Source organism: Psilocybe cubensis, chromosome 3 (genome assembly GCF_017499595.1).
Source record: "Psilocybe cubensis strain MGC-MH-2018 chromosome 3, whole genome shotgun sequence".
In the NCBI taxonomy this organism is placed as follows: Eukaryota; Fungi; Basidiomycota; class Agaricomycetes; order Agaricales; family Agrocybaceae; genus Psilocybe; species Psilocybe cubensis.
The window spans coordinates 3159025-3178656 of record NC_063001.1 but is presented as its reverse complement, the minus strand read 5'-3'; the positions used below and the strand labels follow the sequence as shown (position 1 = coordinate 3178656).

General features: G+C 50.8%; 4 protein-coding genes across 4 annotated transcripts; 1 reads left to right on the top strand and 3 right to left on the bottom strand.

Annotated features, from left to right (window-relative positions):
- Positions 1-209: 209 nt before the first annotated feature.
- On the bottom strand, positions 210-3982 carry JR316_0003871 (Acetamidase regulatory protein; the record flags this gene model as incomplete). Its single annotated transcript, XM_047889641.1, has 11 exons — positions 210-337; positions 397-1153; positions 1411-1637; positions 1694-1818; positions 1870-2019; positions 2078-2172; positions 2224-2762; positions 2831-3029; positions 3092-3151; positions 3217-3716; positions 3775-3982. 11 exons carry the CDS (start codon positions 3980-3982, stop codon positions 210-212), a joined length of 2988 nt encoding a protein of 995 aa, XP_047752015.1.
- Positions 3983-6044: 2062 nt separating this feature from the next.
- JR316_0003870 (Palmitoyltransferase ZDHHC18) lies at positions 6045-10849 on the bottom strand (the record flags this gene model as incomplete). The annotated part of the gene is made up of 7 exons (XM_047889640.1): positions 6045-6311; positions 7513-7545; positions 8800-8982; positions 9194-9295; positions 9359-9425; positions 9481-9605; positions 9662-10849. The coding sequence occupies 7 exons, from the start codon at positions 10847-10849 to the stop codon at positions 6045-6047; spliced, it is 1965 nt and encodes a 654-aa protein (XP_047752014.1).
- A 93-nt stretch (positions 10850-10942) lies between these two features.
- Positions 10943-12321, top strand: JR316_0003869 (Phosphopantetheine adenylyltransferase; the record flags this gene model as incomplete). The annotated part of the gene is made up of 4 exons (XM_047889639.1): positions 10943-11336; positions 11389-11637; positions 11701-11910; positions 11966-12321. 4 exons carry the CDS (start codon positions 10943-10945, stop codon positions 12319-12321), a joined length of 1209 nt encoding a protein of 402 aa, XP_047752013.1.
- Positions 12322-12799: 478 nt separating this feature from the next.
- On the bottom strand, positions 12800-14946 carry JR316_0003868 (uncharacterized protein; the record flags this gene model as incomplete). The annotated part of the gene is made up of 3 exons (XM_047889638.1): positions 12800-12926; positions 12986-13486; positions 13538-14946. 3 exons carry the CDS (start codon positions 14944-14946, stop codon positions 12800-12802), a joined length of 2037 nt encoding a protein of 678 aa, XP_047752012.1.
- Positions 14947-19632: the final 4686 nt, after the last annotated feature.

Sequence of the window (19632 nt, the reverse complement as noted above, 5' to 3'; positions counted from 1 at the left end):
TGCTGTAGAGTTACTAGTACGATAACGATACACAAGACAAAGCGAAATACGTGATTCTGGTAAGTCGAAAGTACAAATCGGAAGAAGAATCAAGAATAGAGTCAGAAGAAAAAATATACAATTTCATTTTCAATTTTTCAGCCTTCCCTCACCATGAGCACACCAATGACTCGAGGCATGCTGCCGGGAATATTATTTTGCTAGGTTCATCAAGCAGAAGGTCGCTGCCCTTGCTGTTGCTGTTGCTGTTGTTGATTTTGCTGTTGTGGCTGTTGGAATCCGAGGTGTCCAGTTTGTCCGTTCCCACTAAGTCTGGAGAAGAAAGTATCCCATTGACCTACAAATCCATGAATAAGCAATCCAAACTCCTTCCGCAACAACAGCAAAAACACATACCCCAATCAAACATACCACCAGGAATACCTTCCAAGTAGCCAGTATCCGCCATGGCTAAATTGAGCAAACTTGTATTTCCTTGAGCACCATCCAGGACATTCATGACCTGGACATTCTCAGAGCCAGTTTGCTGTGCCTGGTTCATTGCTGGATTGACGTTCATATAGTTGCCTGTCCTCGATCCCGCCGTGAGCGGTGTAAGGTTAACCAAAGGCGTCGCATTGGGGCCGCCGACCATTGCCTGTTGTTGCTGAGGATCTATCGGCGAGCGAACCGCAGAAACCGGCGTCATAATTCCGGCGCCACCGAATTCCACACCGGACATCATATTCGAACGATTGTTTTGCATAACATTTCGATTATGATCAGGGGCGACGATAGAGGAAGGGTGAGGCGCAAAGGGAGAGGGCGAAGACAAATAGGCGCGAGTTCGGTCATTATAGTTCGCAGCGGGGAGAGAAACGGACGAAGCCGCAGCAGCAGTTGCCACTAGCGACGCTACCTCACCTTCAGAGTCACCGGCAGCGTCCTCCTCTGAGGACCCGCTGATGATAGTACCCTCAGGAACATCCTTTAGTTCGCCGACTTTCCCGTGGGCAATAAAGACTCCTCCTCCTGGGCGGGTAGGGTCCTTCTTGTAATCCAGCATAACCGGCGGTCTGACTTTGACGCCCCCTGTAGGGTTGAGGGCGGCGCCTTCCATAGGCATTTGTGGGTCTCGAGTGGCTTCATAGAGTAAAGCAATGATCTCAGCGGTCTAAAACATCAGGACGATTAGCAAATATTTCATAGAGGCGCTGTGCCTTGCAAAAATAAACAAAAAGAAAACCAGCCTTGCGTCTAGCAGACATATGGTCCGGTGAAATCGAGCCTTCCCATCGGCGCACACAATCACGCAGCTTGCACAGTGATGCCTGCGCATCCTCATCCTTACGACGAATACATGTGTGGTACTAATCATTCCATTTACATCAGCTGCACTATTTTCGTTTGATAAATGTATTTGGATCTCACCTGAACGAGGGCACAGGACGTCGCAGCGTAGGCAACGAGCAACCAAACATCATACACACGCTCATTTGCATCCAACCAATCGATAGATTCGGCCGTCATCTTGACGAGATTGGTCCACTGTTCGACCGTCAGTCCGAATTTAAGGTGGGCGGGACAAGAATAACTGATGCGCATGAAGACGCGCCAGAACATCATGCACACGCAGCAATACAACAAATGCAAAAGACCTAAAGTTTTCCCATGATTAATCCCGCACTTGGTGATATCAACGAAAATGCCTTACCAGCAGGACGAGGTGTGTTTGGTCCTCGGAATTGGAGTTGTTCGGGTAAACCTTCTTTCCATCGCTGGATGTCCGCAAGCAGTTCATACAGAATCTCATCCGTCATAAATGTCAACCCGGAGGGACTAGAAGAGAGTTTTAGAAGACCACATATTAAAAGACTACAATCACCGAACCTATAGATAGATTTTTGGACACGCCCAAGAAGGATGCTCAACCTCACAAGTTCATCCATATAGAGGTCCGTAGAATCTCCCGAAGAGGGCAGGCGTGCGTCGCAATCCTGCACATCAATCATGTACGGGTGCCCGTATGCAATGCTGGCCCTGTAATCGTCATTCTTAACCATTGATTGGAACTGAATGATGGACATCAAAAGTTTACCATCGATCGCATATGAGACAGGCGCCCCAGAGGCGCCGTCTCAATTCAATGTTCGATTTTACGGACTCTGCTCGATGCAGACCTAGATCTTGGGCCTACGCAGCTTTAGACAACTTCCACGAGGGATTTAGCTCATTCACACTTACCATTCGAATAGCAGTACCCAGACGGATCCACAAGGCTGATAGTGCGTTGGGCACAAACTGAGAATGGCAGTCACCTGTCATGCACAAAATGAGCAACGCTTGCACATTGACAATGCTCGCCGTTGAAAGAACGTCCTCCGCCTTGATAATGCTGTTGACTGCATATCGAATAGAGTCGAACACCTTCTGCGGTACTTCTCGCCTGGCCGCGGCCACCAGGCACATGGAATATACCAAGACCGGCGGCGGATTCGGCGAGGCAAGAAATTCGGCTTCTGTGACGATTGGCAGGATAGGTGCAACGTCAGCAAAGTATGCGTTTAATAGAGTCTCGATGACGTCGCGTTCAATGTGCAGATCCAATTGCTTCGCGTGGATGTGATGCTGATCGTCATTATTTGCTGGCTTCTGGACTTGAATGAGGCCATCGCCGGACTTGGTTACCTCGAATGTATGGTGGTACCGTAGGTCGTAGTTTTCGTAGACGCGAGGATTGATGGTAGCTTGAGAATGCAAAAGGTGTGCAGGAGAGGTAGGCCCTAAGACGTCATGTAAGGCCGAACTAAGAAGAAAGTGGAAAAGATAGGATTGGAATTGGGTGACATACCGAAAACACCGATATCGCGTTTCGTTTGGGAATCATTCTGAGAAGGGCCTGTTTTGGAGGCGTCCGCTCCAGAGGCTGCTTTGTCCTTCTCTGCGGCTTCTTCTTCAAGTTTCTTTTTCTTGAAGCGTGTTTCCGTGATCGGAAGGAAGAACGTGCATTCGAAGCCATATTGCTTGCAGTGCTGACAGATAGGCGGCTCCTGCAAAAGTTACATGAGTGAGATAACCGAAACGAACAAACAAAAAAAGACGCGTCACTCACCGAGTCAGCAATAACATCACAACGGATTTTGCGACTACGACACGAATCGCAGGCGCGTTGCTAGATACCAAAATCATGAGCACAAAACGCGACTGAGACACAAAGCCACTAAGAATGGTACGGACCGTCTTTGTACGCTTTTTGAGCTCGGCCTGCTGCTGCTGTTGCTGGGCAGCGGTCTGGCGGGGGGCATCGCTGCCCGACGCGGCAGTCTCGTCGTCTGAGCCGCGATCGGCGCCCTTGCCGCGTCCGCCACCATCTTGCTTTCGCTTGCGTTTGCCTCCGGCGGCTGACAACGAGGCGGAAGACTCTGCATGGGGAGTTTCAGGTGGCATGCCGGGACGCGGAGGAGGATACATCATCATGGGCTGGTGAGGATACGGCGGATACTGGGGATATCCATGCGTATATGGGTTTGGATGCATCGGATATGCATACTGGGGCGGGGGGCCCGACATGCCTGGCTGGCCTGGAGGCATGGGCTGGCCATGCTGCGGGGGATGCTGGGGGTGTTGTCCGTATGGAGAGCCATTGACGGGGTATGGGGGATTCATCATATACGGGGAGCCAGGATACGGCTGGAATATGGGGCCGCGAGGGGAGGAATAGGAAGGCACGGGTGCAGCTGGAGAGAGTCGGTGGTCAGCATCAGAAAGAGACGAGATGAGGAGGATGCAACTCACAATGGGCCAAAGCTGGGTCTGGTTGTTGTTGCTGGTTCTTCTGCTTCCCGTCCTGGTCGACGGCGCGCTTGCGCTGCCGGGGTTTCTTTGAGTGAGAGGAGGTCGGCTTCGCTGTTGGCTGCGTCGGAGTTGGCGGCAGCGGCTGGGGCGGCACTGGCGGCTGTGGGGGATTCGCAGAAGATATGGGATCGGCGGGAGGAGTAGTCATCTCCCCTCCTGGAGTTCTCCGGTGTTATAAGATTTTTTTCTGGTGGAGGTGTTTGCGTTTTGTTGAGCCGCCGACTCCTCTTCCGAACCGTAAACCTGCTTAGTCAAAACAATCAATGTTTCGCCCCCAGAGATGCTGCCCACAGGCTCACTTTCGCTGTGCAAGGCTGCTGGTCGCGCGAGATCGCTGTCAGTCGCTTGGGAGCGGCGCAAACAGGGGATGGACGCTGGCGATGCAACGTTGCCGACACCAGGAAGCTCAACATGCGTCCTGATGCCGCCCTTGCAGTTTCAGGCGGAGTCTGAAATATCAACCCCGCGAATAGTGCCCTCCATTTTGTCCCTCCAGATCCTGTCTCAGTGCGCCGGCGGCACAACATTTCACCCTCGTCACATGTTGGCGCTGACTCGACCTCTCTCACACCCTCATGACTGTGGAGCGTCCTGTTGTGTCCAATCATCCGACGTACACATTCTCCGGTCGGTTTCAATTCCACCAATCCCAGCACCCTCTCCCAGCTGCAAACACCCCTCCCTGGCCACAGGACTCGCCGCATTCATTCCTTCTCGCACAAATGCAATCATACCTGCCAAATACCTAACATAAAGATCCATGTCAACTTCCCCCCGATGTCTCACTTTCACCTTGATTGATAGATTGACACACTAGCATTTGAATGAGAACAATGCAGTCATTTTTTTCGCATGCTAACTATACATACACCCACTACAAATCCTCGACGACTCATGCATATACGCCTTTTGGGAATTTACCGAACGCGTCGGGTTTTTGCTCTCTCGAGTCACCTCGAACGAACCCTCGAATTATCCCTTGTTACGTTTAACCTTTATCAACCAAAAGGGTATGTACTATTCGATGGTATATAAGCTAAGTACTATGTAATAAATGTCGACTCCGGATCGATGACCATGCAATAATTAGAAAGAATGTTATCGGACAAGACAAAAAAAATAACCGCATGAAAGCTGCCATCGATCAAATGTAAGCGCCAGCCCAAACGCAAGAATACAAAAGAATATCAAGAAAGAGAAAAGAGTGTTTGTTTGACGCCACAAAGAAAATGCAAAATAAAAAACATCAGAAAGAATAGAAGAACACACGCGAAAAAGAATTCAGATCAGAGTCTTCTATGAAGCTCATTCCGAGCTATCCTTCAACTATCTTGTAATTGTGACTCATCTCCGTGTCGTGTCGTGTCGTGTCGTAGTCCCGAGAAATGTCCCCCTTGGTCAACAAAGGTTTATTATCCTGATCGCAGTCAGGCTTTGCGCGACCAACCGTGTGTCATCGTCCGCCCAAGCCCTTCTCCGCAAGGTTTTCATCAAGATTGACCCACCCTACGCCTTCCCGTGGCCGTGCCCCGCACATATACATATATCAAATCAACAAACCGCTAACGCACACACCCCACACACACACCCAAGCCAAGCTCTCTGACGTCCAAACCCTGACGTTAATTAAAACATCCAAAACACGAAACCAAATCAGCTTTCTAGAATCTAGACCCCCGAGCGCTGCCATAAGACCAAGAGCAGCCTGTGAATGATCCCTGCTGTTTTCTGCCTGCTCGAAACTTGCTTTGCGTACGTGTTGTGCGTAGGTTGCCGATTTTGACATGCGTGGAATGAACGATGATGACGATGACGACGTGCAAGAAAGCAAAAAAAAAAAAAAGGAACGGACGAAAACCCTAAAACCATGCAAAAAAAAGGAAAGCCAACAATAAAAATAGGAGTGGTAACCCCCCAACGCCCCCCGCGCGCCCCGCCCTTTCCCATCTCCGGTAAGATAAAATATGTATGGTGTGAAAAAGACCGCATCCGCACAACCGCATCCTCCCCCGCCCAAACGACCCTGAGTTTAATTTCGCAAAACCTTGAGAACAACACGACGTTAAGGTTTGAAAATAAAAGTTTCGAACGCCCGGTCACGACCGACAAGTCGTGCTAAAAAAACAGGGTTCGTTTTTTGGTAGGATGGGTATCAGAGCCAGAGCCAGAGCCAGAGTCAAGCCAGAGTCAACAATCAGGTCAGGCGAGCATCACCGCCCTCCAGCGACATGCCCATGCCCATGTCCACTATGACTCCTCCCTTCCTCCTCCCCCTCCTCTCCGTCCATGCCCTCGCCCTCTAACAACCCCGGATTCACCTCGCGCTTGTCCTCCGTCACCGGCGCTGCAGCGTCCAGCCACGAGAACCCTTGCGGGCGACACAGCACCGCGAGCAGATTCCGCTTCCAGCTCCCATGCGAGAACGGATTCGGAGGAGGTGGACCCGGGATAAGCGTTTTGTGCGCTTGGTTGCGTATCTGTCAGAAAATTAAAATAGGCAAGGAGGGATTGGTTAGCGTCGGTTTTGTTAATTTTTTGGGTAGAGAACGTGGTAAAAAAATTGTGGATAGGGGCAAACACAAAGAAAACACCAAATTTGAAAATCAAAATCAAAAACCCAGAAAAAGAATAGACACAAAATCTCTTCCATCCCTTTCTTTCCTGACTCAGCGCTTCCCATCCTTATCGTGCTGACTACACCTTCCCCTTCCTCTCTCACTCAGAACCAATAATCACCCAACTTCCCATCCAACCAATTCCCCCAAAATCCCAGACCAAAATGAAGTAAGGCAATCATAAAAATGGTGAGTTAACCAAATCCACTCCAGTCCACACCGGCACGAACACACCGGTATCCCAAAATTACCACCCCGCTCATGCACAGACACGGAAATGGACATGGACATGGACATAAACACAAGCCAATGGAAATAAACCACCACCTCGCAAAGCGAAAAAAGGGTCACAAAAACGCACAATCTGTGATCAATAAGAAGCGTTCAAAAAAAACCCACACCCACCCACCCACTCTCACTTCCACACCGGATATCTATCCGAAGCAAGGAAAGCTCGGAGCGACGAAGACAGATAGCAGACGGGGGGTGAGAAGTGCTATTCGACGACGTCGGAGGTCGTCATAGCCTAGTCGTGTGCATGCACGACACAAAAGAGGGTAAAAGAGCGGAAGCCCGAAGTGCCCAATGAAGCCTAAGAAAGGAGAGAGCCCAACACAGAATACACCATCCCATCAAAGGGCTTACACCCAATCTAATCCAATCCATCCGGTCAAGCACTCTAAGAATAATAATCACAACCGCATCCATAACCACAACCCATTTCCATCATCCATAACCCTAATCCTGGCCCGGCGGCACCCCGCGATATACCACGTTGGGAAAACACCCCACAAAAAGCGGGAAAAAAATGCCAAAACAGCTAGATGGGCAATATGCAATATAAAATATGAAAAATGCAAAAAAATAATGTCGAAGTGACCCAACAAAAGCCACAAATAACACCGAAAATAGCAAAGAAGACGATTAAAAAAGCGGGGATCACAAAACGAGGAGCACGAGAAAAAGATCGGAACGAGGAGCACGAAAGAAAAGAACAGTAGGTATAACATGACAAAGTGCACAAAAGAGAAGAACGACCAAGAAGCTCGAAATAACAACTCACTTGTTCGATGGTGGTTATATTAAGGAGTAAGAGCTAAAAGTAGAGAAAGCAGAAAAAGCATCCGTTAGTAACGAAGGCATTATAAAGATAGAACATGGCACGAAATGCGAGATGGTAGAAAAAAGATGAAGCAGGTAGGTATGATGATGAAGATGTGAAGAAGACAGGTAAAAATAATAACAAGAAAAAAGTTACTAGCTGGACACAGACTAATCCCAAAACCACAAACTCAAAGCAAATGCAAACGCACTTCCACGACGGCCCCACAAGACCAAGAACTGCACTAGAAGAAAACAAAACGAAGAAAAGACGGAGAGCAAAAAACAACGCCACAAGAATGAAGCAGAATGACACAAAAAGAATACAAACACAACACTCAACACAAATACGGGATGCGCAGATAACTCATCGCATTCGTAGACATTTGAGCATGCAATTTGCAAAACAGCAATAGCAAAGCAAAGCCAAAAGTAAATCCGACAGCAAAAATGACCGCCACAAAAATAGCCAAAAATCGGATACAAAAACAGCAAAGAAAAAAAAGAGAGAGAAAGGAAGACCAATAAAAAAAAGTCAATGTGACTAGAACCACCCGACGTCGCACACAAAAATACCAGACCAGCATCTGGAAAAAGCAAAACAAAAGCAGCAAAGGCTAGAAGCAAGACGCAAGACGCAAGATATAAAAAGAAGGTAGCAATAGCAATGCAGTGTAACAGAGAAACTCTGATCAACGGGGCAAGATCGACTTCGACGAAGTCATGGTGCAAATAAAAATAAAGAAAGAAAATGAGAAAATGAAAATTGAATGAGAATTGTGACTGCGACTACGACTGCGACTGCGATTGGAAGCAATGCACCGCACGAAAGTCCAACACTGAATAAAAGAAGAAACCAAAAAAACAAGGAACACAAGCCCATCCCGCAGATCCCAAACAAGATCACAACCCAAAGAGTCAAAACGACAAGCAACAACAGCAAGCCACGCACAGCATAGATAAGAAAAAAAAAACTCCAAAGTGGAACTAGTCGAGTTCTTTCGAAGCCAGTATGAAATGGAAGTGTAGAGAGAAGAAGAAGAAAAAGAAACATCGACACATCCCAAATGCGACTCCCGCGAAAGACCAGAACCATCACGAAGAAAGACAAAAACAGAAAACAAGCAAACTAAAAAAGACCGTTTCCAAAAAATCAAAATAGCAAAAGGAAAAAAAAAAAAAAGAAAAGAAAAAACCGACAAACCAAAAAAAAAAAAAAAAAAAAAAAAAAAAAAAACAGAAAACTCACCCGCATATGATAACTCAACAGCGCACCAACGGGCCAAATCACACACACCGAGAGCGCAAACGCAACGGCGCTGCCTACGCCCTGTGCCGTGCGCAGCGCGTGCGCGAGGTCAATGTGCTCGCGCCGCGTGACGAAGTAGAGGTGCAGCGCCGAGGTGAGGATGATCAGGAGGAGAGTTGTCGTCTGTTGTCGGATGGCGGTGTTGCAAGGTGTGGTGTAGAGTAGAGATGATGACGGGTGGTGGTATTAATATCGAGGATATGAGATGATGCCGATAGTACGTCAGTTAATGCATTTCAGCGTTAGGATACGATCAGAATGAAGCACAGACACAAAGATAGATCATTCGTTAGAAACAAAAAATCAAAAACCAAACATGCAAGAAAAAACACACAGCAAAGACCAATAACGCAAAGAACGTTGTATAATTCCGCCTCCCCACACAGTTGTTCACCCATTGGCAGTGGTGGTCGCAGCCGTCGACGCAGTTGTCACACTAGAACGTAAAATTAATAGATGGATAAATTGATCAGTACAGCACCGAGTGTACGTCACACACCATCTTGCAGTGGCTTGACCGCGGCGGACGGTAGGTCTTGCACGTCGGGCAGTATTTTACGCGGACGCTGGTAGTATACTCGTCAGACACGAAAAAATATGTTGTTTAAATTAATCACTCACATATCGCTCCGCACTTTGAGATCGCGAGGCATCGGTGCGCGGATCCCGCCGTCCGAGGGGGATGTCGCTGGGTAAGGAGGGTCAGGATCAAGGTTGCGCGGTAAAATGCCGGGGTCCGTCGTAGCCTATACCATCCAAAACTCAGATTTCACCCTTCTAATGAATGCAAAAAACGACTCACCGTAGTCAGCATACTTGAAATGGTCAACAGGGCCATGTAGACTGCAACACCCGCCACCGCCGGACTCTCATTGTGCCACCACCAGACGGCGGTAGTGCCAAACCACACGCCAGCGATGGTGAGGAGTGTGCCAAAGGCGACGACAAAGGCCCAGGGTGTGTCTCCTCCTGTGAGGATGCGGCCGCGCAGGTAGAAGCGGTTGCGCGATGGATGCTGCTCATACCGCCGCACAGGCTTGTGGGTCGTGGGTGAGAGGAGTGGTACAGCGGAGAGAGGCGGGCGGCGGATGGGTGGAGTCGGAATGAAAGAGGGCGCAGGCGAGGCAGAGTGCGAGTGCGAGTTGGAGTGCGAGTGGGAATGTGAAGGAGAGTGAGAGTGCACGCCTGAATGATGCGAGTTGCGCACGTCGAGGGACTGGGCGGGGAAATGGTGCTTGCTGTTGCCGGCGTACTGGGCGGTGGGTGAGTAGCCGTTTTCCTCGTCGGAGAGCTTTGTCTCGAAGGCGTCCTCGCGCTGTGCGCTTGCGGAGCGGCGGATGGAGTCGAAGCTGAGGCCGCGACTGATGCTGAGGACGCGATCTAGACTATTCCTGACAAGGCGGGAGGGAGACATGGGGGTAGCGCTAGTGACACTGATGGAGGGGCGGGAGGCGGAGGAGGAGGTGGGGAGGAGGGGCTCGCGGCTCTGCTTGATGCGCTTGAGGGAGGAAAACTGCTGTGGGGGGTGAGGCTCGTGCACACTCTCGGCGGCATGGTGCTCGTCGGTGCTGTACCCGGCGGAGATGGGGCCGAGGGGGAAGTGGTCGGTATCGTGAGTGTCCGCAGGGACGTGGATGATGGAGGAGGGCGAGGCAGGGCGGGAGTACTGGGGCTGGTGGATCGGCTTGGAGGGCCGGAAGAACGCGGCGGGGGGCTGGATGCCGCCGGCGTGGGTGGAGGAGGAGTGCGGGTGCGGGGCGTAGGAAAAGGAGGCCAGGACGGGCGAGTCGGCGGGGCGCGGGTTGGAGAAGGTGAATGCGCGGGGGCTGCTCGGCGCGGGGGGCGGAGTACGGGGCTGCTGCTGCTGGTGCTGGGGGGAGAGGCTGCTGGGGAGGGGCAGCTGGGTGGAGGAGGCCGAGTTGCGGCGGCTGGTCGGGGCGAGGGACTGCTGGACGGCGGGGGAAAAGGTGAAGGAGTGTGGTGTGGCCATGAAAGGGAAGACGAGGAGAATGGGAAAAGTTAAAGTTAAAGAGAGAGAGGGCCACGTGATGAGATAGGTTTCTAATTAGCGACCACGACGACGATGCAGCCAGGCAGAGAGATCGTCGACAGTGCGATTCTGCTCGCGACACTGCCTAATCTGAGCACGCCCTTCTTCCTCGCCCCCGTCATCGCCACAGCCGCCTCGCACACCAAGCACCGCCTCATCATCGTCCTCTTCTCCCGCCACTTCAATGTCCACTACCCCGGCAGGAAGGACAAGGACTATCTCACCTTTTCCGAGAACCAGGCTCTCTCCCGCACAGAGAGCTGGGACCCCGTCCAGCGCATCCTCACATTCACCTATGTCCAGGCCGCAAAGATCGCCCAGCAGATGAACAAGGTCCTCATGGACGTCGATGTCCTTCTCCGCGGTCTCAACCAGGACTTTGCCCCCGCCCTCCCCTCCCTCGACATCTGCTTCCGCGTCTCCGGAGGTCTGTCCGTCCCTCTCTCCCGCTCCTCCGCCCACTCACTGACTCTCTCCAGACTCCATCGCCGTTCCCCTGCCCCCCGCCATCGGCCTCCTCCGCCAGCTCTACATCCCCCCCGGCGACGCTGACCCCCTCTCCGGCGCACAGACCGCCGTCGGCACGCCCTCCGTCACCGCCCACATCCCCCCGCTCTACCCCGTCACCGCCCTCGGCGGCACATTCGACCACCTCCACTCCGGCCACAAGATCCTCCTCTCCATGGCCGCCTACATCACCTCCCGCAAGCTCATCGTCGGCATCACCGGTGCGTGCCTCTCTTTCCCTCCATTCCATCATCCGCTAACTTAATGACGTCATCCATCATCAGAGGATGCTCTCCTCCAGAATAAATCAAACAAACACGTCCTAGAGCCCCTATCTGTCCGTACAGAGCGCGTCCGCGCCTTTCTCCACTTTTTCAAGCCAGAGATTGCTCTCGATCTAGTTCCCATTCACGACGTATACGGCCCTACCGGTTGGGACCCCGACATCCAAGCCCTCGTCGTCAGCAAGGAAACCATGTCCGGTGGTGAAGCCAGTGCGTGTCCTTTTCTCTACTATAACCCACCTCACTCACCTTTTATCTTTCACAGTCGCAGCGCATAGAAAGGCCCACTCGCTCCCTGCACTGCGCACCTTCCTCATCGATGTCATATCCGCGACAAACGCGAGCCTCGACCACGAAGACGCCGAGTGGCTCAAGATGCACAAGCTCAGCTCGACTTTTATCCGCCAGTGGATCGTCGATTCTGCACTGCAGAAGGAGAGCGCCGACGCACAGACTGAGAAGGACAAGGTCGTCGATGCTGAGAATGCACGGGGCAAGGTGCTCGAGGACGCGCGGGGGATCGTCGACGCTGAGAACGCAAAGGAGCAGGAGAAGAGCAGAGCAGAGTCAGCTCAGGAATCCACCGAGGAAGCAAAGAACCTGCTCGCAGCGCAGAACTGACTCTGATTCTGAGCGTGTGGTATTAACTTATCAAGTAATGTACACTATCTCTCTCACACACACATCCGCATCCGCATTGCACTTTTTTTCATTTCATTGTATCAATTAACCACCACCCCTCATCACTTCAATGATCAATCAAATTAAATTCTCAATTCGCGTGGGTAGGGTCGTAAAAGTCGTCATGATGTCATTAAGGCAAGTCTGATAATACATGTATACACACATACAAAAATTCCGGGATGAGCAGATGAAAAGAAGTTGAGTGATGAAACCTGTAGAGTGTACAAACCGTCCTGTGGATGAGTATGAAATGGAAATGGAAATGATAACATGAGTCCGAGAAGAAAATAAAGCAAAAAGGAATGAATGTGGGTGTGTGTGTGTGTGAAACGGAGTCAATAAGAAACGGAAAATAGGCGCCCGATATATAACGTATAACGATAACGATCCAAGTACCGATCCACATCAATCATAGTTATAGATTCCGTGTCCGGGGAGACTGTTTGCTCGCATGCAGATCCTGCACGTCAAAGAACAGGCTTACACCAAACGCGACACAGAGCAAGCACGCCGAAGCCGAAGAGACATTATACGCATTACACCTATCCAGACAAAAAATCAATAAACACACGCGCAAGAACCATACCAAAAAAACACATACCACCCTGCAAACCCGCCACTCGGACACCGCTTCCCCGTCATAATAAACACAAACTCCGCACCCCAGAGGAGCACACCGACCGCATCGAGCAGCGCAAGCTTCTTCGCCCACGCGCGCGCCATACGCCAGCGCGCTTCCATCGCGAGCCCTTCCACCAACCCACGCCGCCGCCGCTGCCTCTGCCGTCTCCTCTTCCGCTTCTTCTCATGTTTCGCAAATTGCCCGGGCATCGCGCCCTCGTCGTCCTGCGAGTACCCTTCGTCTTCGTCTTCAGACGCCGAGGAGGATGAGGATGGGTTGGAGGGGCGGAACATTTTAGGATCGACGATGAGGTTCACTTGGACGTCGCCCTCTGCGCCTCGTCCGCCCTTCGCGCCTTTCTTTCCTCCCTTTTTCCCGGCTTTTTTCTTCCCTGCGCCGCCGCCGCCCAGCATCGGGAGGACCATCATCCCCCCAGGCATACCCGCGCCCGCACCAGCAACACCCAACTCGGCCTTGCGCCTCCCAGCACAACAACACGGCCTCACCACAAACATATACACCAACAACAACAACGTCGCAACCGCCAACACATACAGCACCAACACCGGCGGCTTGCCCTGCGGCGGCGGACTCCCCGCGCCCTCCGGCTGCTTAATCGCCACCGCGGCGTAGAGCACCGGCACACCCGCGCCCGCGGCTAACAGCACCTGCAGCGCTCTCGCCGCCACGCGCCGGCGCGGGCCCACCGTCACGAGGCGCCCGCGGAGGTCGGCGGTGCCCACCACCGGCCGCCCCTGCGCGTCGAGGAGCAGGCCGCGTCGTTCGGCGTCTTTGAGTTTGCGGGCGGCGGCGGTGTCGTCGTCGTTGTTGTTTGAGTTGTTGGGGTCGGCTCCGAATTCGCGCTCGAGCATACGCATCCGCTCGGCTTTTTGGAGCGGGTCGAGGGGGGGCTGGTTGTACCCGTGTCCGTATTCAGGCGGGTCGGTGCTCCAAGGGAGAAGATCGCGCGAGCTGTTCCTTGTCGTCTGTCCGTGATGCATCGACGAAAGTGGTGGTGGTGGCCCAAAGTCGGAGCTGTATGGATCGTGCACGTATCCTGGATCAAAGTGCGACTTGCGCTGCTGGTTCGGCGGTGAGGGGAGATGAGATCCGGGGATGGAGGTGTACATCCCATCGTCGTCGTCGTCTACAGTGTGGTTGTATTTGGTGGTGGTTTTGGTGTTGGTGTACCAGTTCCGCGACCACCTGGGGAAACGGGATATATCGATCTCTTCCTCTTCCTCCATTGGCCGTGCAGGTGGTGCGCCGTCGGCAATGTACATATGTCGGCGCGAGGAGCCAGCGTGCGATTGAGCAGAACGTGCAGAAGACGAAGGTAAAGAGAACGGACGATGTGTCGCACGGCGCGGGGCGTGAGATGTAGATGACAGTGTGGTGTGCGTGTGCTGCGTCGCATTGGAGGAGAGAGTCGGGCCACGGGAGACGACCGACGGCGGATGCATGTGTACATTCGATCGCGAGTGCGAGTGGGTATCGCGGCTGTTCGTAGCAGATGGGCGGGGGAAGGCAGGGAAGGAGGACAGAGACACAGCGTGCCGGGCCTGCTCCTGTATCGCATCCTGCTCGTGTTCCTGGGAGAGAGACGGCAAGAAAGGAGGGTACGGATCCTCTGCCTGGCGGGAGCGCAGTGTGCGAGCATAGTCTGCCAGATCTAGGGCTTCGACGGAGACATCAGAAGGTTCTCGTCGCTGCTGCTGTCGGCGGTCAGGGGAGCCTCCAAGTCTGTGGGATTGCCGGTGGTGGTGCGCAGGCATGGCATACAGCTCAGTGGGATAGGCAGAGTCATACCCGCCTGCATCGACTGGAGAGCGGCTGGACGAGGGGCCTGCAGTGGGGTTGGGATCAAAGACGTCGGGGGACCACGGTCTGCGGAACTGGGAGGGCGGGGGCGGGGCGTCGAGGTGGGGATCGGAATACATGGTGATCAGTAAATGTCGTCAAGCTCGTTATGGGTATCGGTCGTCAGTGGTATTGTACAGGAACAAGTACAGGCCCCGCCGTCAGGCGCAGGCACAGAGAGAAGGGCGATGGTCGACTCCGCGAGCGTGGAGCTCCAGCCTTGCGAGGTGGGATGATCGCGGGGAAGAGACAAAGGGGCGTGGGAATCGCGCCTTGCAGTATCACTTGTTGCCTATTTGGGCATCGTCCTTTCCTCTGCTTCAGCCCTTGTCTGATGTTTCTCGAGGAGGAGTTGGGAAGAGCAGATTGTGTCTCTTGGATTATCTATGATAATGTGAGAATGATGCTGCGTAGATACGTTTTATTATTGGTATCTGATGAATTATTTTTTAAAATACAACGCCTTGATTCTTGAATATTTGTGTTGGGTTCTTAAGATCGTTTGTTGCTCATAAATTGACTCGAACTACTCTATTAATCATGTATTGTGTGCAAGGCTATGGTGAAGCTAAGGATGCACAGAGCTCAAACGACGCGAGGATCAGATGTCTAAAAATAAAGCGCAGCGCAGCATCCTGGGTTCATACCCACTGTTAGGACTTTAAACTGATATTATATCTTTATAGATTAGACCCTTAGCTCTGCCAAAAGATTTGTTACTTATATGATCCCAATTTTGTACATTTGGTGCGCATTTGACGGGCTTTTTCAAACTTGAAGGCGAACACCTCCTGTAGATAAAAATATTTCATCGTAAAACTCGAAAACATATAAATCAGAGATATTCCGGCAGTTTTCTATATAAATTGACGTCGCATTGGCCGCTCTATCACTCTTCATCAATAACCCTCACAAAAAGCTTGTGTCACGGGCAAGGACAGGATTCGAAGACAACAGGGAAAACGTGTTGATTCGACAAGGAACAAAGGTGCGTAATCTACGAACTAAATACTAGACGGTGCTTGGACCTGTGCACGGACTAGGGTCACGGTCTAAACCGTGACATCATCTTCCCTTTTATGCGGCATCTGGGGAAGGTCGAGGACGAGATATACGACCAGAACGAAGGGTGGTAAAAGGAGGGGGTACATAAGAACTACGGAGGTTGTTACGAACAGGAGGAGGGGTAGTCGGACGGATGTGTGAAATAGAATCAGAAGGAATGGAAGGGTTTGAATTGTTTTCCTCGGGTACCGTCGGATTGTCCATGTTGTGGAGGTTACGGTCGAAATCGAAAGTATGAGGGTGTGGTGCACGAGGATGCCGACGGTGGAATCGAGTTAAAAGTTCGTTATAAGATGTAGGAATATCAGAAAGTGGAATCCAAGAATCTTCGGAGTCAGAAGAATTTTGCCATCGCACGAGATACTCGTAACGATGACCTACTTTACGACAATCAAGGAAGGAAGAAATAGATAATGCGGGGTCATCCGCGAGAACAAAAAGGTCAGGCGAAGCATGGGGGTGGAATTCAGAAGGGTCAGAGTAAGGTTCAAGAAGCGAAGTATGAAAAACGGGATGTAAACGCGAAAGATAGGGCGGAAGTTTTAAAAGATAAGAATCATTTCCTATTTCTCGAATAACGGGATACGGTCCCAGGCGACGGTGATCGAGCTTCAACGAAGGGCGCGTGGTACGGATGTTACGACGAAGGAGCCAAACGAGCTGATCAGGGGCGTACTTTGGCGAAGGGAGAACTTTACGATCAAAAGTTTCCTTCTGACGTTCCTGAGCAAACTGAAGTTCGGCCTTGAGTTCTTGATGAATAACGTCGAGACGTTTGGCTAAGTCTTCAGCAGCTGGCACCGTAGAAATCTCTGCAATTTGAGGAGAAAAGGTGGGATGATAAGCATAGTTGGCATAAAAAGGTGTTTGTTTGGTCGAAGAATTAACTGTGTTGTTGAAAACGAACTCGGCGAGTGGTAAGTAATCAACCCAATCATCTTGTTGATAGGAGCAGTATGCACGAAGGTATGTCTCGAGTGACTGATTCGTCCGTTCAGTAAGACCGTCTGTACGGGGATGATAGGCAGTGGAATGACGAGTTTTAATGTCAAGACGAGACATCAGAGCTTTCCAGAAGTTTGAGACAAACAGTGAACCTCGATCCGAGATGATTGAGTCCGGCAGACCATGATAACGAAGTATGCGATCGACAAATAACCACGCAAGATCAGGGGCGGAAATTGTTTCATTGCATGGTATGAAATGAGCGGCACGGGTAAGACGATCGCAAACAACCCAAATCGAGTCATAATTGTGGGATTTGGGTAATTTGACGATGAAATCCATCGAAATAGACTTCCATGGACGCGTAGGAATGTCGAGGGGTTTCAAGAGACCGTAAGGCTTGTGGCGTGGAATCTTGATACGATTACATACGTCGCATGCTTGAACATAGCGGCGGATATATGTCTGGACTCCAGGCCAATTGTAGTCACGAAGGACATTACTGGCAGTCAGGGTGCGACCGGGATGACCACTAAGCACACAATCATGGCGCTGGTAGAGGATTTCAGCACGCAAGGACTGTGGAACAAAGACACGACCTTTATAAAAAATGATATCATCCTTGACAGAGAAATCCGGGTTTCCATGAACGAGTGCTTCGCGCCATTCTGTATCCTCTCGATAGGCCGCCTGGAAACGCTGTAAAAGTTCGGAATTGTCAATAGAAAGGGTTGTAATTGTGGAACTAGTAGCAGAAATTGAAATTGTAGGGGTAGGACGAGGAATGGGTGAAGAAAAAGAATGAATGCGTTGAAGATGGTAGGGTGTGAGAAGTGTTTTATTCTGGGCGACAGAGACGTCATCTCCCCTTTTGGGCTCAAAATCGGGTTGTCGAGAAGGTCCATCGGCAGGATTTTGTAAACCTGGTTTCCAGTCGAGTTGAAAATCGAATTCCGAGAGAAACATTGACCAGCGGGCTTGGCGACGATTCAGAACATGGGTATTCATGAAGTATTCCAGATTTTTGTGGTCGCAAAATACTGAAATTGGATGAGTAGTACCCATGAGCCAAGCGCGCATATCTCGGAACGAGTCGACAATGGCAAGAAGTTCTTTGTCGTGGACTTCGTAATTGATTTCCGCAGGGGAGAATTTTCTAGAATAAAAGGCCACAGGGTGGAGAAGACCATCTTTGTCAGGTTGTTGAAGAATACCAGAAAGAGCAAAGTCAGAAGCGTCGGTAGAAAGAGTGGCAGGTTTGGAAGGATCAAAATGACGTAAAACAGGGTAAGAAGTAAAAGAACGTTTCAAAGTTTCAAAAGCATTTCTTTCGACGTCGGTCCAATGAAAAGAAACATTTTTCCGAGTCAAACGATGAAGAGGAAGGGCAATATCTGCATAATGATCAACGAAACGACGGTAAAAATTACAAAATCCAAGAAAAACTTGCACATCATGAGTAGAACGAGGTACAGGCCACTCGGCTATCGTGGCAAGCTTCTTAGGGTTCATCTTGATGCCGTCAGCACCAATCAAATACCCCAAGTACTCAACCTCGGACTTGTCAAATTCACACTTCTTCGGATTAGCGAATAGGCGTGCATCTTTCAATCGGTCGAGAACAAGCTTGACCTGCATATCGTGTTCCTCCTGAGTGCGAGAAAATATCAAAATATCATCAAGATAAACAACACAAAATACACCTATAAAATCGCAAAGGGTGTCTTGAATAAAAGCTTGAAAAACGGATGGAGCATTGGTAAGACCAAAAGGCATGACAAGGTACTCGTAAAGGCCGAGAGCTGTCCGAAATGCAGTCTTCCACTCATCACCTTCCTTAATGCGAATCAGATTGAATGCATTTTTAAGGTCGATGACAGTGAATAATTTGCAACCTTGAGTACGATCGAGGAGGTCGTCAATGTGAGGAAGAGGGTAGCGGTTCTTTTTGGTGATCGCATTCAGCCCGCGGTAATCTACACATAAGCGTAAATCACCCGTCTTCTTGCGAACAAAAAGAATAGGAGAGGCGGCGGAGGATGTAGATCGACGAATAAAGCCTTTTTTGAGATTGTCTTCGATGTACGTCGACAAGGCTTTTTGTTCATCCTGGGTTAAACGATACATTGGGCCAAATGGAGGTTCCTTTCCTTCTTCAATCTCGATTGCACAGTCGTAAGGACGATGAGGAGGTAATTCGTCTACGGCTGTTGGTGAAAAGACTGAATTGGCCCAGGGAAAGTACTTTGCAGGAAGTGGTGAGTCGGCTGGAATGGGAGGCGGTTCGGAAATGTCGTTGATAGAAGGTGAAGGTGAGAGGTTAGTAGCGGCAATGTAGGCGGGAGAATCGGGGGAATGAACACGGAGGAGGCAGACTTGTTGATTTTTTGAATACTTTTTGAAGCGGTTGATGTTGAGGAGTTTGATTTTTGGTTTCGGGTTCATGGTGATGTCATCGAGGTTGGAGCGACCGTAGCCAGTCCATCGGGTCATGAAGCTGAGGAACGAAGGTGCGGGAGGGTTACTGGGTGTGGAAGAGGAAGAGGATTGGGGAGGTGGTGATGGTGATAAGACAGAGGAAAACCAAGGTGAGTCGGCGCGTAGACCAAGGCCTAGCCCTACTCGGAATACAGAACAAGCTTGAACAAAACTAGAACTAGAATGACTGTCGAGACCAAAGCCTCTAGGTCGAACTGAAACTCTGTTACTACGAGAAAGATTGCAACAAGATAAAGAAATAAGTGGATCAGACCAGT